Source organism: Candida pseudojiufengensis, assembly GCF_024610245.1.
Source record: "Candida pseudojiufengensis strain CBS 10847 chromosome Unknown scaffold8, whole genome shotgun sequence".
Lineage (NCBI taxonomy): Eukaryota > Fungi > Ascomycota > Pichiomycetes > Serinales > Debaryomycetaceae > Lodderomyces > Lodderomyces pseudojiufengensis.
The window spans coordinates 421388-439408 of record NW_026261526.1 but is presented as its reverse complement, the minus strand read 5'-3'; the positions used below and the strand labels follow the sequence as shown (position 1 = coordinate 439408).

At 27.0% G+C, this 18021-nt stretch overlaps 7 protein-coding genes across 7 annotated transcripts; 3 read left to right on the top strand and 4 right to left on the bottom strand. All coding sequences in view use genetic code 12, as the record gives it.

Annotated features, from left to right (window-relative positions):
- Positions 1 to 22: 22 nt before the first annotated feature.
- SMP3 (glycosylphosphatidylinositol-alpha 1,2 mannosyltransferase) lies at positions 23 to 1465 on the bottom strand (the record flags this gene model as incomplete). The annotated part of the gene is made up of 1 exon (XM_051756439.1): positions 23 to 1465. One exon carries the CDS (start codon positions 1463 to 1465, stop codon positions 23 to 25), a length of 1443 nt encoding a protein of 480 aa, XP_051615501.1.
- A 269-nt stretch (positions 1466 to 1734) lies between these two features.
- Positions 1735 to 2469, top strand: KGF55_001822 (uncharacterized protein; the record flags this gene model as incomplete). Its single annotated transcript, XM_051756438.1, has 1 exon — positions 1735 to 2469. One exon carries the CDS (start codon positions 1735 to 1737, stop codon positions 2467 to 2469), a length of 735 nt encoding a protein of 244 aa, XP_051615500.1.
- An 87-nt stretch (positions 2470 to 2556) lies between these two features.
- IST2 (Ist2p) lies at positions 2557 to 5343 on the bottom strand (the record flags this gene model as incomplete). The annotated part of the gene is made up of 1 exon (XM_051756437.1): positions 2557 to 5343. One exon carries the CDS (start codon positions 5341 to 5343, stop codon positions 2557 to 2559), a length of 2787 nt encoding a protein of 928 aa, XP_051615499.1.
- A 2515-nt stretch (positions 5344 to 7858) lies between these two features.
- On the bottom strand, positions 7859 to 8212 carry KGF55_001820 (uncharacterized protein; the record flags this gene model as incomplete). Its single annotated transcript, XM_051756436.1, has 1 exon — positions 7859 to 8212. One exon carries the CDS (start codon positions 8210 to 8212, stop codon positions 7859 to 7861), a length of 354 nt encoding a protein of 117 aa, XP_051615498.1.
- A 755-nt stretch (positions 8213 to 8967) lies between these two features.
- On the top strand, positions 8968 to 10131 carry MRPL3 (mitochondrial 54S ribosomal protein mL44; the record flags this gene model as incomplete). Its single annotated transcript, XM_051756435.1, has 1 exon — positions 8968 to 10131. The coding sequence occupies one exon, from the start codon at positions 8968 to 8970 to the stop codon at positions 10129 to 10131; it is 1164 nt and encodes a 387-aa protein (XP_051615497.1).
- A 267-nt stretch (positions 10132 to 10398) lies between these two features.
- On the bottom strand, positions 10399 to 10986 carry COI1 (Coi1p; the record flags this gene model as incomplete). Its single annotated transcript, XM_051756434.1, has 1 exon — positions 10399 to 10986. The coding sequence occupies one exon, from the start codon at positions 10984 to 10986 to the stop codon at positions 10399 to 10401; it is 588 nt and encodes a 195-aa protein (XP_051615496.1).
- A 4330-nt stretch (positions 10987 to 15316) lies between these two features.
- ADE5,7 (bifunctional aminoimidazole ribotide synthase/glycinamide ribotide synthase) lies at positions 15317 to 17716 on the top strand (the record flags this gene model as incomplete). Its single annotated transcript, XM_051756433.1, has 1 exon — positions 15317 to 17716. One exon carries the CDS (start codon positions 15317 to 15319, stop codon positions 17714 to 17716), a length of 2400 nt encoding a protein of 799 aa, XP_051615495.1.
- Between the last annotated feature and the right edge of the window lie 305 nt (positions 17717 to 18021).

Sequence of the window (18021 nt, the reverse complement as noted above, 5' to 3'; positions counted from 1 at the left end):
ATGAAGAGAAAAAGTTTATCTCTCAAATCATTTGATATATACCTAATCCTAGTTGAAAATTATCTAAATGATCAAGTTCTATATGAAATGTTGTATTCCATAAGGGTTTAAAATGAGAACCATAAGTATAAGATGCAAGTGGTGTAATTAAATACGTTGGCCTATCGTCATTTAATTCCTTTATAACGTCATTAATTGAAGATCCCATTGCATCAATAATTGTAAATTCTTTCGAATTATTTAAACTTTGTCCTATTAAAACAGTCTCAACAGAATCACTACCTAATAACCAAGATGGAGGTGAATAAGTATTTTTCCAAATATGTATTCCTTTTAAATCATTTTCTCTAATATATTCTAAAGCAGGGATTATACCACCTTGATGAAATATTCCCATAAGTAAACTCATAACTACATTAAAAACATACCATATATAAATCATCCAGGGTTTGACAAACTTTTGAGTCAAATCAAAGCAACAACAACATAATGGTAATAATGGAATCAAAAATCTTAATTCTTGATGTGGAAAAATTGAAAGGAAAAATAAACCACTTAATATTGTTAAAAATGGAGTTGTTCTTATATAATTTTTAGAAATCATGAATATTAAACCAGGACCTAATAATTGTGGTACATTAACTAATACATGTGTATAGTAAGGATGAATACCATGATTTGATAAATTTTCAAATTTTGAATTATATAGTAAATTATTTAATGGAGCTATAACAAATGAATTTGAATTGTATAAATAAGTATCCAAATAAATAAAAGATATTGTTGGTATGATAAATCCAAAAGTTAATGGTATTATTGATTTTAAATTAGAATAAATATATGTTAATAAATACCAACTTGGTAAAATTATAAATGCTGGAAATGTAATTCTATTAAATATACCAAATGAAATTAAAGCACCTAAAGTTAATAAAGATTTAGTTTTATTCATACTCTTCAACTCTTTATTTTCCTGAATATATCTTAAATCATCAATAATATATATTACAAAAATCAATAAACAAGTTTCAATACTATTTGAAAATAAATGATTTTGAAAAACAAGGGAAACAAAAGAAGTCAGTGTAAAAAATAAAGCTTTTATTCTTTCATGTTTTGTAGGTAACATCCAATATAAACAAAAATCAATAATCACCCAATTAATTAAACAAATTTGTAATCTTAATAAATACCATATTTGTATGGGAGTTAAATTTAAATTTAAAAATTTTATAACATAAAGTAATGGACCATAAATAAAATACAATGGAACAAATGATCTTGCTGGGAAATCATTATTAAATTCCCATGATATATTTGTAGAATAACCTAAGATTTTATTACTAATTATTTCAATTGATTGAAAATGTTCATCTGGATGAATATATGAATTAGATAATGTTAATATAATTCGAATTGGAATTGTTAATAAATATACATTTCTCCAATTTAGTAATTTTAACATTTATGATAGTAAAATCATATAGACTATCTATGTGTTTGTTTGAACGAGATGGACTAAATGTATCAGTATTAATCAATTGTTGGAAAGACTGAAGTTTAATTACTTAGTTGAGATTGAATCACCGTTTGAAAAATCAAAGCGGCTTTTCAATTTTTTTTTTTTTGATTTTCTTTTTGCAGTTTCATCTTAATGACATTTACATGCATCTTAAATCAACTTCAACTATAACAACAACTTCATTTTCTAAATTCATAAGAACCATAAGAACCATGTCATCTTATCCACAGCCGACAGAAGAAAGAGCACAAGAACTAATTTCCAACTATAACAAAATATATGAAAAAGTACAATCACTAAATCCCAAAACAAAATTAATAGCAGTATCAAAATTTAAACCATCATCAGATATAATGGCATTATATTCACAGGGAATACGACACTTTGGTGAAAATTATGTACAAGAATTGATTCAAAAATCAAAAGAATTACCTCAGGATATAAATTGGCATTTTATTGGAGGATTACAACTGGGTAAAACAAAAGATTTAAGTAATAAAATTCAAAATTTATATAGTGTTGAAACTATTGATTCTTTGAAAAAATGTAAACAATTAAATAATGCTAGGGAAAGAAAGGAGGGGGATATTATTAATGTTTTTTTACAAATTAATACATCTGGTGAAGAACAAAAATCTGGGTTCTTGGAAATTAATGATATTTATGAAGTTATTGAATATTTAAAAAGTGAAGAATGTAAAAAATTAAATTTGTTAGGATTAATGACTATAGGATCATTTAATGAATCAACTTCCCAAAATGAAGAAAATCAAGATTTTAAAAAATTAGTTGATTTAAAAAACCAATTAGATGAAAAATTTAATTTAAATTTACAATTAAATATGGGTATGAGTAATGATTTTGGACAAGCTATCAAACAAGGAAGTAATTGGGTAAGAGTTGGATCTTCAATTTTTGGAGCAAGACCTACAAAAGAAGAAATTTGATTTTACAAACTGTATAAAGAACAATTTAAAATAACAAAAGTTAACAATTTGTGTATTAGTGATACAATATTCGAAAAAGTTATTAAATTATATTTTGTTGAATAATTTTTTTAATCCACTTTTCTTATGTTTTGATTCTTTATCTGTTTCATTAGCTAATTTCTTATATTCTTTTTCATCATCAACCACATTAACTTGATCTTTATTTCTTGAATTATTGGAATTTGAATTTGAATTTGAATTTGTTGAAGGTGTAGAAGTTGAATCACTCGATGATTTATTATCCTTTTTCGAATTATTTGAATTAGAATTATTTCCATCTTTTTCTGATTTCTTTGGTGCACCTGCTGCAGTAGTTAAACCAGCAGCTCCTGGAGCAGCAGCAGCAGCTTTAGCTGATGGAGTAGTATCAGTTGTATATTTATCAGTTGGTACTTCACCAAATTTATCATTTGGTGATGGTGGTAATACTGAAGCACCTTGAATATTATCACTACGATGTTTATTATTATCAATTGTACTATATTTTTTCTGACCTTTTGGTTCTGATTTTGATTCAATTATTGAATCACCTTCATCTTTCGATTTATTTAAATTATCATAATCAGAAGCACTGACAGCATCAGGTCCATATTTTTTTTCTTTTTCTAATCTTTGTAATTCAGCTTGTCTTTCTCTTAATAATTTTTCTTTTTCAGCAATTAATTTTGCTTGTTCAGAACGTGAATGAACAGTTGTTTCTGAAGATTCTAATGATGTAGTAAAACCTTGCTTTTTTAAAGGGATTTTTTCAACATCTAATGATTCATCAGTTGGTACAGCAACTGGAGGTCTAAATTGTAAAGTATTTTCAGGATTAAATTGTTCCCAAGCTTTTATATCTCTTACTTTTATAGTTGGTTTAACACTATTTGAATAATAATCATGTCTTAATTTCATATCGTTATCAACAAAATCATTTTCCCATTCAATATCACTTTTAAATAAATTACCTAATTTATATAAAATATAACTCAAGATTAAAAAACCATGTTCTGTAAATAAAATTAATAAAGTAAAATAAACTGATGATGAAACATGAACACTTGCTTTATCGAAAGCAAATTGACCCATTGATTTTGGTGGTGCAGTACCATGACGATAAAATGCAGTAACAACAGGTTGAACAACTGAACCAATCCAAGTTAATAAAAATAAAGCCCAATTCCAAGGATGAATAGAATCAACTCTTTTTGGAATTGGAGGTTTAAAATATCTACCACTTTGTAATTTAAAATTATCTAATTTATAAAATAAAATATCAAATATTACTGAAATTAATGGAGCTAATGGCCATACAGAACCAAACATAATTAAATAACCATATTGAATAATTAAACTTCTCATATCTGAATCAACATCATATTCTGGTAAACTTAAAGAATTACGAACATTATGTAACCATATAGCTTCATGAGAATTATCATCTTTAGTTTGTAATTGAGGTTTTTTTTGAATTTTTAATTGATAAAATCTAATAGCTTTTGATAAAACTAATGGTACCACATATTTTAAAATTGCTTGAATAATTTGATTTGTAAAAATAAAATAAAAAAATTGAGAATCTAATCTACCTTGATTTATTTGAAATTCCTTTTGAGATTTTAATTTTGTTAAATATTTTGTATAAAATCTATTTTCTCCAACATATGTTGAAATTGTTGATTTTATATCTCCTAAATGAGGACCAACTAAATGAGCAAATGGTAAATATAAAAATGAAGTAATTAATAATGGTGCATAACTAACCAAAAAATTTAAAATAAATTGTTTAACAATAATTGAATTATTTTTACTACTATGATTATCATGATTTTCTAATTTTATAAAAAATTCAGCAACTAAATTATACACAATTGTTAAAATTGGTATAAAAACTGATATTAAAATAGTTGGTAATAAAGTTAATAAAGATTTTCCTGGACCATCATATAAATCAGTTAAAAAAATTTCAATAAAAAAGCAACCTAATTGATAACTTACTAAAATTCCAACAAATCCAAGGGCAATTGGTATAAAAAATAATTGCTTGAGAAATCTATAACCATTTACATTATTTTGATGAACATAAGTTGATTTTTCTTCATATTTTTCATTTAATTTAGCTAATTCGGATTTATGTTCTTGAATTAAATGACTATTTTGAACTCCCCATAAATTAACTAAATATTGTTCTTTTCTATGCCAATAATTTATAAAAAAAGTACCCCAAATTAAATTTATAAATGAATAAGTTAAAGAATAAGTTTTTGATTTTTTAAAAAATTGGAAAATTCCTAAAACACTTAAACCAATTAACCAATATATATAATATTTAAAAAATTCAAAATATAAAGCAATTTGAACACCATAAATTTTTTTAATTTGATTTGTTGATAAATCATGATTTGTAAAATTTGATTTTAATTCTTCAATTAAAAAAGTTTCATCAAATGCTGTTGTAATGGGGACAATATCTAAAACATTTTCCCATGGTTTTTCTCTTGGAGTTATACCACAACCACCAATTTTTTCATTAGTTGTTAAATACAGAAATATAATTCTAAATCTTGAACTTAATTGATCATCTTTTGATGTTACACCAAATTCATAATTTTTTATTAAATCTTTTTCTGCTTCTTCAATAAATTTATAAGGAGCTAATCTTATAAAAATTAATAAAATATTTGGTTCTCCTGGTCTTATAGTTGCTGAAAATCCTTTTTCATATAATAATTCAATTAATTTATATAATGATTTATCAGTTGTTGAATTAACTTTTTTAGTTTCTTCATCAATTGGATAATTGAAAGATATATAAAAATCAGGATCTAATTCTTGAAGTGGTAAAGGCATTTTCTGTAGTGGCAATTGACTTATTTGAACAGTTGTATAAATAAAATTGTATAATTAATAGATTTATTGATCAATTAAGTCTTTAATATTACTCAATTGTAGTATTGAAGGGTAATTGAGTAGGGATAAGCCTGTTTCAATCAATTGAGGGTCCAAATTGTAAATTTGTAAATATATAACAAAAATTAAAAACGATTTAAGTTCAATTGTATCAAATATATACGTTTGAATAAAAAGCAATAAGTAAAGGAGAAATTTATATATCTTTAAGAAATGATGATTCTTAATATAATAATAGTTTAGAATTTCAGGTTCCAAAATTTTAACTACAATACTTACAATACGAAAATATGGAGCAAACTTAAAATAATTATTTTATATGATCAGATAAGTTACATCATACGTTTTAGAATGAAGAACAAGCTCTTTATCATACAATCTGATCATTCTTTCATCTAATGTAGGTTCTCTTACTTATTTACATGTTTCAAAACTTCAAGTTAGTTTATCCTCATATTGATAATACTACATATTCGAGATAATCTAGTGCTAAGTTGATAAACTTTGATTGTAGGCAGTTTCAATATTTAGCAATTGTGTAATTCTATATAATAAATTTAGTTACCGAGAAATTGTGTTGAAATATGCACTTGGTAGTCATATTGTAATAATCCAATCTAACTACAGCATGCTATATGCAGTACTGGGATGCGACTTAATAATATATTTGAAGAGTTTTCACTATCTGATTCTGGTGACTAGAAGGCTAACTATTCTACTCATCAAAGGTTCCTCTTAATGTCACAAGAGAAATCACAATCAGATACAACTAAGGTTGACATAAATCAACAGGTTATGAGCCCTGTCAACCTTACAAATGAATCCAATTTTTCTTTTTCCTGAAGACGAAAAACTCACCTCGAGTGTCACTTACGGAATTTGGAAAGATCGATTGATGTTAGTTGCGGAACTGGTTACTGGATTACAAAGCTACATTAAAAAGGGTTTGGCTCTGGCTGCAGGGGAATATACGAGAGATCCAAACTTAGATAACATAGCTTCAAATAACAAAAATATAAATAGCTTCACTATACCACCATTGAAATAGTATATAAAGATACAAAAAATATGTTAGCTGATTTGCTCAATAAACCAATCGAGACAAACCAATTCAAATTTTTGAGGGAGTGCGGTGGATTGGTTCTTCTCGATTGAGGGGAAATGGTGGTATAGTGAAGCTATTTATATTTTTGTTATTTGAAGCTATGGAAATATTAAAGTTCTTTTATTTATATTGAAGCTATGAAGCTATTTATTTATCTTGAAGCTATGAAGCTATTTATCTATATTGAAGCTGTGGATATTTGAAAGCTATTTATTTATATTGAAGCTATTTATATTATATTGAAGCTATTTATATTTGTTGTTAAATACATATATTGTTTATTTATGGAAGCTGTCTTGAGAAGCTATGTCTTGTTGATGATCGATGTACTTTGTAGTTGAGAAGTATTTCTTGAAGATCAATTCACCTGATGTGATATCTTATGTTTATGAAGCTTTTTAATATGGTGTGCTATGAGGTCTGGGGAACGCCTCATTGCATTTGGGACTATCTTTACTGTTTTGGTCACTTCAGGTCGATAGTGATAATATGGACTTGGGTTGTAGTTAGAAGAATTGGATTAAGGGGAAATGTTGAAATATGCACTTGGTAGTCATATTGTAATAATCCAATCTAACTACAGCATGCTATATGCAGTACTGGGATGCGACTTAATAATATATTTGAAGAGTTTTCACTATCTGATTCTGGTGACTAGAAGGCTAACTATTCTACTCATCAAAGGTTCCTCTTAATGTCACAAGAGAAATCACAATCAGATACAACTAAGGTTGACATAAATCAACAAATTGGTTTTGTATTTTGCATCAATAGAAATTTAATACATTGCATTAGATAACATATAACACCATACATACACACTTCATTTCTTTGTATGTTTGTGGGTTGCATCATAGGAAATAGAATGATTGATGGAGATTAGATCGCTTTAAGCTATGAGTCTCAAAATTAGAAATTAGAACTATGTGTGGGTTTCCTTCGAGAGACCAAAAACTAGTCGAATTAATAGGGGGTATTTCTTTGTCGTGAGAACAAACGGCATGAAATTTGGTCTTGAGCGTCTTAGTTTTACTTCTAGTAGGTTATTTTTCAGATGATGTGAATGTGACAGATCAATCCACTCATTCAAAAAACTAAAATGTGAGCTTGTTTCTTTTACCTTATTTAAGGTTGTTGATGAGTAAAGTTATAGTACCACTCTAGTAAGTTGTAATCAATATCCAATTAAAGGATCAGATAGAAGACCTGGACGGAACTGTATTGATTAAGAGTGAAATTATAATACTTTCAAACTTACTAGTGATTGGAACACTACAATCCTATACCTTAGAAAAGGTACTCTTTCTGAAATAAATATTATTGTACATGTATTAAACTCGTTACTTGATTCTATTCATCATTACTATTACCATTACTTATACTTTGTTTACTATTATTTATAGGTGTAAAAGCTCCTGATACAGTATCATAAGCAATAAAAGGAGCTCTAATAGGCCAAGATAATATCTGCCAAAAAGTTTCAAATCCATTTGAAGTAGAAGTACCTAATTTTATATCTTTTGGTAAATTTTGATTTTTATTTAACCATTCTTGAGCAGATTTTCTAAATTCTAAATCTGATTTAGGATTCATTCTATTTTCTTCTGCCCATTTATATTTTAATGGTGATTTGATTGCTACATACAATATTACAACTGATGACATTGTTGCAATTGCTGCTCCACTTAATTTATGACCAGCCATTATGATGATTTATGTTATGTTTTATATGATTGTATGAAAAATGATGAAGAAATTGAATATATAATTAGGTTTAAGTTTTAAAATTGAAAAAGTCTGAATTTTGCAGTGACAGGTGGAAGTTATCGTTGTGAAAAATGTATGTTTGTGTGTATTTTAATGTCTGAATCAAGTTATTATGTATGTTTATCTTGATCTTAACTATAGTTTGGTAATGATTTTCTATTAAGATTTGGTTGGTTGATTAAAACAGAAAAAAAAAAATTAATTACGAGACAGAATTAGGTCTAACTTGCACGACCTGATAATTTTGCAGCCAAAGATGAATCCAAGAGTATAGTATAGTATTGAAGACCAAGAAACGTCACTTGGAGAAGTAGAAAGGGTTTTGTTTACTGGTACAGTCTGATCTATTCCCAATTACACTGTCTAGAGGAGTCGGTGGATAATCTAAACTAAAATGAATCTTTATTTTACCACACTTCTTTATTATACAATACTCTCCTTCAAGAATCCAACACAACTAGGTTTAGCTCTCACATGAACTAGCGAATTCTGATGAATGGTTTATTAGCAAGCAATGGCGGGGTCTCTTATACAGTTTTCTTCAATGAATTGGTTGCAAATAATTTCAATTATGCTACCAGTTCTGACCTTAGTTTTGTACTGTCTAAAAAAATTTTCAAACATGTAGAAATCAAGAGTAGAAAACAAGTGAGATCAAATCTACTTTAATTCAAAAGTAGATCAGAAATATCATGTTCAGATACGTTAAATGTACTCATAATGTTAATCATAACTCAAGTGTACTACTAAGTTCTATACGTTGTCTACATAAATCAACTAGAATAAAGCAATCATCCGCATCAACCACAAATATTGAATCAAACAACAGCAGTATAAAAGATGAAAAATCTTCACGAACTAATCTTTTCAATTCATCTATAAATAACAATAACAACAACAACAATAATAATATATTTATACATAGATTACCTGAATCAACTGCTGAACAATCTCCATTATTAGTATCATTACATTCAAGATTAAATTTAAGTTCAAAATTTAAATTATCGACATTATCACAATGTTTAAATTTATTAAAACCCAATACTAAAGAAAGTGAAGGATTAGCAAATAATTATGGATTAAATATCTTGGGAAAGACATTATTAAGTTATTATGTTTCTGAATATTTATTAATTAATTATCCAAGATTACCAATGACTATACATAATCATTCAATTGATGCATATATGGGAACAAAAACATTATCTGAAATTGGTCGTAGTTGGGGGATTGAAGTTGATTCAATAAGTAAAATTGATAAATTTTTAGGTCAAGAATCTGAATTTATAAAATATGGTAGATTAAGATATTTAAATAATGAAAATAAAGAGGTGAATAAAAATTTTCAAGTTTCTGGAATTGAAGAAATTATTGATCCCGTTACAAAGTTAAATAAAGAAGATATAGCATATGCAAGTGCTGTAAGATCAATAATTGGAGGTATATATACTCATTGTGGAGAAGACGTTGCAAAACAATTTATAAAAGATCACATCTTATCAAGATATATAAATTTTGAAAAAATGTTTGAATTTAATAAACCAATATCGGAATTAATTAGATTATGTGATAAATTACAATTTAAAGAACCTTTAACAATAAGATTAATAGCAGAAACTGGTAGATTATCAGCTCATCCTCAATATTTAGCTGGATGTTTTATTGGTAATGAAAAATTAGGTGAAGGTATTGGATCAAGTTTAAAAGAAGCTCAAATTAGATCAAGTATTAATCTGTTATTAAGTTATTATTTATATTCTCCTATAAATCAGGAAGGTGATAAAATTAAATTACCAAGTGATGAAAATTATAAATTTGAAGGTATTATTGATATTGGTGATGTTGCTATTTAAATGATGAGATACCCTATGATAAGATATAAATTGTACATAGACTTTAATTCATAGATTATTTGACCTACTTAAATACAAATTATTTCAATATACAAGGAATACATTAATGGAAATTTAAAAGATATATTACTACAGAAATTAAAAAATGTTTTCAAATAACCATACAACAACGTTTATTATATTTATATATTATTGAAAAAGCAAATTAAAACTATCAAGTAAACTAAAAAAGAATTTTTAAAACTTAGACTAAGTTTATTTCTTTCTTTAATCAGCACAAGCACCACCAACAACTTCATTAGATTGAGCTAAAGATAATTTATGATAACATCTAACTTGAGCAGGAACATCATCCATATCTTTTAATTTTAAAGTAGCATCTTGTTGTTTCATAACATCTAAAACACATGAATATTTTGTTGATTTGGTGGTATCACAATTTGTTGCATCATCATATCCAATAAATTTAAAACCACATTGAGAAGTTTCCAACTCAAAATCTTTATTAAAACATTGTTTTAAATCTGAATCTTCAATTGTTCTTTTTTCAGCAGTTTCACTCTCTGAAGTGTTATCATTATAAATTGAATTATCATAATCATATTTATATTTACCAGTTTGTTTTATATCATGAGAATGTAAATTTATATGAATAATTTCTCCATTTTTATGAATTGTTGTTAAAACATCATAATGATTTGTTGAATCTTTTTTACCAGATTCTTTTAATTCTTTTAATACAACATCTGTTGGTGGTAAAATTGCATATCCTTCTTTATCATAAATTAATTGGAATGATAATATTGATGATGATAATGTTAAAAATATTGGTAAAATTGTATTTAATGAAACCATTTTTTTGAGAAATAAAGGTGGATATAGAAATGAAGATTGGATTTGATTAAAATGAAAAATGAAGAAAATTTCAATACGTAAAAAGAAGATAGATAGTTGGTTATATATTTAAATTAATTACATCCTATTATATTTTAAATAGACGTATATAAATTAATTGTATTGAATCTATTGTTCTTATACTAATTCATAATTTGATGAAAAAGATAAAAAAATTAAAAAAAGCCCATTAAATGTAAAACGTATTAAAAATTTAACCAATAAGTGAAAAGTTTTAAAATAAATAGAAATAGTTTCATAATAATAAATGAGCTTTTAAGAGAAATTTTTTAAGTGTTCATAACTTTAATTGTTTTTTGATTGAATAAAATATTTTAGTGTTTTAATAGTTTTGAACAATAGATTAATTTGTATCCGACATATTAAAAGTTATAGACTATTGAAATTTAAAAATTTTTCAAAAGTCGGCTTTGTTGAAAATTTTATTTCATTTGTCCACTACCTTCAGTACACTAGATATGATGTACTTCTTGTATTATTCAATCGTATCGTATATCTTGTTACAATTCAACAATTAACTACTCAGGTTATCTTAAATTTGTGGGAAAATAAACTCTACGATTTAGTTTGGTTTTTTCTACTTAGTTGATCCTTCAAAATTAATATTCTTAGACTAATATTCTTGAGCGGTCCCGTTTTAACATATAAATTTTATCAAGGGTTTTCTTTAGTTTCGCTACTTCACAACAATTGCTCAATAACTTATTTAAATAAAGTCTTTAAACAAATTCAGTTATTCAAGTTCAAGAGTCAAGTATATCATGTGATAAGATTAGTCTGATCGATTCTTGAGCCGTATTATGAAATTTTATTGTTCACCCCTTCTTTATTATTTTCATAAAAAAATATAAACTTAAAATTAGTGAACTCCAATTTAATTAGAGCTATTTTTAGACTAATCACTTTACCAACAATCAGAAAAAGATGGGTCAGAACTTGATAATGCTTTTTCTGTTCCGATCTGTTGATAGAAAAACCAGATAGAATATTCAAATTTGACAAAAGATGGAATGTTATAAAGTATTGTTAATAAGTTTTGTGTTGCAGATCGCTTACAAATTTTTTTACTGATCAATCTGATAATATTTATTACACAAAAGAATATGATTTTGATTTACTATATACTGTATGTTTTAATAACCCTTAATTGTGATTTAAATCGATACACAGTATATCTAAGCTAGAACGTTGTTTGTTGTTCGTCCATGAGTATTTCTATATTATAGAAGAAAATAAAAAGTAAAATAAAGTTGCTTTATAGAATATCCATCTAAGTATGCTGATTATCAACGATTATGGATGTTTCGTCGACTTAAAAGTCGTGAGAATCTATTATCATACTCACTGTTCATCTGCTACACAAATTTCAAAATCAACTAGCTAAAGAATTTCAAAAAAAGGTTAATATGATTTTTTCAGGGTTTAGTTTGTATGAGACGATATTTTTGAATGGACGCCATTGGCAAGGATCGAGACTTACATAATGATTTAAAAAGAAAAAAAATGGCGATAAGAAATGCATTGAAAACCAAATCGTACACCCGCTAAGCTCGCTTAAGGCCAATGGGTATGAACAAGACGGAGGTGTCAAAAACTTAGCCAGATTATGCCAAATTCAAACCCTTTGTGGATATCATTCCAACAATCTGATAAGAAAAAAATATCATATTGAGCTTTCACATTAATGTTATTGATATTCCGTAAATTTAAATCCTCTCTAGCACCATTGTTCGATCATTCGGTGCTTAGACTATGACTGATTTGTCTCCATCTACCATGTTTTTGAGTTTATCGGTATAATAAAATTTCAACTTAAATGATTATTCTGTATGTCGGGTACAATACGACTCCATCTTTTCTTGATACCCATGGTCCTTTTGAGAACTTAGCTGGCATACAATTTGGTTTGTTTAAACCTTTCCTTATCGTCATTCGTTTTCGTTTCAAGTATTTACGTAAGTCTCTATTCTTGTGGATAGTATCTAGTTCAAACAATCTGATATAGACTAAACCTTGAGCTTACACATTGGGCTCCTTTTGAAATTATCCAGCAAGTTGATTTTTGAATTCAATTTGTATATAGTATGAACTTTGAGCAAGATAATAATGTTGAAAACTGTTTCAAGTGCCACCGTGTGATGCTAAGTTCGTATTTATATTGTAACACTTTACAGATTCATTAAAATGTTATTAAAGTACTACAATACAAGTACGAACTTTTTATCACTAGGTGGCACTTGAAGTCAAAAAGTATAACCAGATTGTTTAATTTTAAAATTTTGACCAACTTCAATTTTCTCCATCAATAAAGTCGTGCAAATTTAACCAAAAACAATATATATTCTGACATAAATGAACTTTCCGTACTTACAGATGTAATTTAATCATCTTAATCGTCAACTCCATTTGATGAGATAGTTATATTTTGATACAGTGAGCAATGATTATAAACTTTTCAAGTCATACTGAATTGTATTAAAGAGTAATGTAGAGTTGTTTGTGAAGTCTAAAATCGAATAAAATCTGAGAATTTTGCAACATTTTTCGAAACATTTTTTTTTGTCGAACTTTTTATAACACCATAAATTATCGAGGAAATGATTAGATTGAAATGTCAGTGTTACACGCTTTGACACATTACATGAGTACAAGCACTTTAAAGAACAAAAGATGTCTTGAGTTTATAGTGCAAAACCGATTCAAGAGTATTAGGCTTAAAACAAAAGTGATTAATTACGGATTGGGTTATAATACAAGTTCACACCTATTGCAATTTTGTGTTTTCGAAAACATCCGGCTATTTCTCCTCCCTTTTCATTATTGAAGTCATATTTCGAATACTTAATGGTTTGGAGTTTGTTATGTCATAGAATATCACTTTTAAAAAAAATACTACATTTGTATTGAAGTTTAAAATTAATGTCATTAGTTAATCTTTCACCCATAGACAACAAATTGGTCGAGGTTCTTGAATGATTTGATGTTATTCATACTATAGGTGACCGATCGACTAATGACATTTGTTTCGATCAATACAAATGAGTCTACTAACACCTGCTCAAAAGCAATATTGTTCATTCACCTTCGCTCAAACGGATACATTGTGTTATAATATGAAGAAATTGATGAGTCAAAAATTTCGCAATCAAAGTTGTTAATGCTTTGAACAATAGGAAGTTCTTCTTCATTATTTGGAATTTATGATTATGTTTTTAAATTGATGCTTGTATGAGACAATAAAGCTAGAAAGAAATCAATTGTGTCTTTAATTAGTAATAAAGACCATTCCTTAAAACATTTGAGAATTGTTAAATCTATTTTGGCTCTCCTGTCGTTAATTCAAAGTTACATTAGAAAATATATATGAATTTTATCAACACAGGCAAACAGGAAGAAATTCTATAAAATATGGGTATTCAGGAACAAAGAAGTAAGATATCTACGTTTTTCAACAAATTTTCAAAAAAATATTGAATAAGAAAAGATCACTGTTATGATCTAAACCAAAATCAAATAATCATTAAAAAACGGTAATTGGTTAGCTGATGATGTATCTTGAAAAGAATAGATATATCATATTGAAATAACCCAGCAACCTTGCAGAAAAGCCTATAAATGAAAATAAGCAACTTGTTGTTAGTATTAGAATATGAAATATTGATACTCAATAATAATAATAGTATTATTGTCAAAAATTACTTTTTCAATGTTTTCTTCTAATCAACATAGCTTCCTTTCCTTCATTCATCTACTCATCAACAAGGTTACTAAATGATTTTAATATGATATTGAGCTGATCTATGTTACTCATTAACTTCAAAAATTTGTCAACAATTTGCAAAATCTATATTTATTGTCTTTGCATAAAGCGCAGAATAGTCATCGAGTGATTAACTCATCGCAGTTTCAGCTTATAAATTTGTATAAATGGATTTTTATTGTAAATCTTGTAAACTTGTCTAAATGCATTTTTATTGTAACAAGAGTCAGATGTCTTAATAAAATAAAATTAATTTACTTACTATGATTCTCATCTCCATCTTAACGTTCATGTATAAAATTTTTTATATACACTACTGGGATTTTGTAACCATTTGTATTAAAAAAATTTATACAACCAAAACCTATCTAATCTTAAACTTACCCATCTTCAATTCAATAACCTAACTCACTTTCACGAATTTTCAAATAATTCTTTACTAATCCTAAGTAGCCTACACTCATTTAAATTTACAAATTTTCCGCACACAACACAAACTCCTCAAAAAGAATGTCTTTAAATATTTTAGTTATTGGAAATGGAGGTAGAGAACATGCAATAATTTGGAAATTATTACAATCACCAACTGTTAATCATATATATGTAGCACCAGGTAACGGAGGTACTTCAACACAATCCAACAAAGTTACAAATATAAATATAGGTTCTTCATCAAAAGAGTTTCCTCAATTACAAAAATTTGCAATTGAAAATAAAATTAATTTAGTTATTCCAGGACCAGAACAACCATTAGTTGATGGAATAAGTCAAATATTTCATAATATTGGTATACCTGTATTTGGTCCATCACCCCTGGCAGCAAAATTAGAAGGTTCAAAAGCATTTTCAAAAAATTTTATGGAAAAACATAATATACCAACTGCTAAATTTCAAAATTTTAATGATTTTACAAAAGCGAAAAATTATATTGAAAATGAAGTAGATTATAAATTAGTTTTAAAAGCTGATGGAATTGCAGCTGGAAAAGGTGTATTAATTCCAGAAACAAAAGAAGAAGCCCTTAAAGGATTAAATGAAATTATGATTGATAAAAATTTTGGAGATGCAGGTAATGAAATTGTTATTGAAGAATATTTAGAAGGTGATGAATTAAGTATATTAACTATTACTGATGGTTATTCATTTTATAATTTACCTGCTGCTCAAGATCATAAGAGAATTAATGATGGTGATAAAGGTTTAAATACTGGAGGTATGGGTGCATATGCACCAGCTCCTATAGCAACAAAAGACATATTAGATAAAATTAATTCTAAAATTATAAAACCAACTATTGATGGAATGAGAAAAGATGGATTTCCAATGTGTGGTATTTTATTTACTGGTATAATGTTAACTCCAAAGAAGGAACCAAAAGTTTTAGAATATAATGTTAGATTTGGAGATCCAGAAACTCAAACTGTTTTACCATTATTGAGTAAAGATACTGATCTAGCTCAAATCATGTTAGCTGCTGCTGAACATAGATTAGATTCAGTTAAAATTGAAATAGATCCATTTTTTTCAACAACAGTTGTTATGTCTGCTGGAGGATATCCTGAATCTTATAAAAAAGGAGATGAAATAACTATAAAGGAACCATTACCTGAAAATACATATATTTTCCATGCTGGTACTTCTTTAAACGACCAAAATAAAATCGTAACTAATGGTGGTAGAGTTATTGCATCAACTGCTATTGCATCAACATTAAGAGAATCAGTAGATAAAGCATATGAAGGAGTTGAATATGTTAAATTTGATGGGAAATATAATCGTAAAGATATAGCACATAGAGCTTTTAGAGATGCAGATAAATTTTTAAAAGATGGTAATAGTGGTGGAGTTACTTATGCAGAAGCAGGAGTATCAGTTGATAATGGGAATTTATTAGTTGAAACTATAAAATCAAAAGTTAAATCTACTTCAAGACCAGGAGCTGATTCAGATATTGGTGGATTTGGAGGATTATTTGATTTAAAAAAAGCTGGTTATAATACTGATGAAACTTTATTAGTTGCAGCAACAGATGGTGTTGGAACAAAATTAAGAATTGCACAAATTATGAATATTCATAATACTGTTGGAATAGATTTAGTTGCAATGAATGTAAATGATTTAATTGTTCAAGGTGCTGAACCTTTAATGTTTTTAGATTATTTTGCAACTGGGAAATTAAATGTTGAAATTGCTGCATCATTTGTTGAAGGTGTTGCAAATGGTTGTATTGAAGCTGGTTGTGCATTAGTTGGTGGAGAAACTTCAGAAATGCCAGGAATGTATGAAGAAGGTCATTATGATACAAATGGTACAGCTGTTGGAGCAGTAAATAAGAACAAGATATTACCAAAATTAAATGAAATGAAATCAGGTAATAAAATAATTGGTTTAAAATCAAATGGTATTCATTCAAATGGTTTTTCATTAGTTCGTAAAATTATAGAAATAAGTGAATTCGATTATACATCAAAAGCTCCATGGAATACCTCAAAAACAATTGGAGAAGAAGTATTAGTTCCAACAAAGATTTATGTTAAACAATTATTATCAAGTATAAATCAAGATCTCCTTTTGGGATTAGCTCATATAACAGGAGGAGGATTAATTGAAAATATTCCAAGAGCATTACCAAAAAATTTACAAGCTAAAATAAATGCACAAAATTGGGAAATACCAGAAATTTTTAAATGGTTTGGTAAGCAGGGAAAAGTTCCTTATAGTGATATTTTAAAAACTTTTAATTTAGGTATTGGAATGATTTTAATAGTTGAAAAAGACAAAGTTAATAAAGTTTTAGAAAATTTAAAAAATTCTGGAGAAAAAGATGCTGTTATTATTGGTGAATTAATTGATTTACCAGAAGGAGAAAAAGAAAGATGTATAGTTGAAAATATAGATGGTATATATTAAGAGAAATAATGTTAAAGTATAATATATGAAGTTTTTGAGATGATTATATTTTATATTTCCGTATAGAAAGAAATTTTACCGCGCTTAATGTTAGCCCTTCTATCGTAAATTTCTCTCGTACTATTTTTAAAATTATTCTAGAAAACGAATACGTTCTATACTTTAAAGATACTAAACTTTATTCTCTCTATCTCTCTCTGTTCCTTAGATGGAAAAACTGTGGAGTCAATCTTAAATCGACTGAAAAATTTCAACAAAACTTTAAGTAAAAAAAACGAACAGGTTATTTGAAAACTCTAAAATGT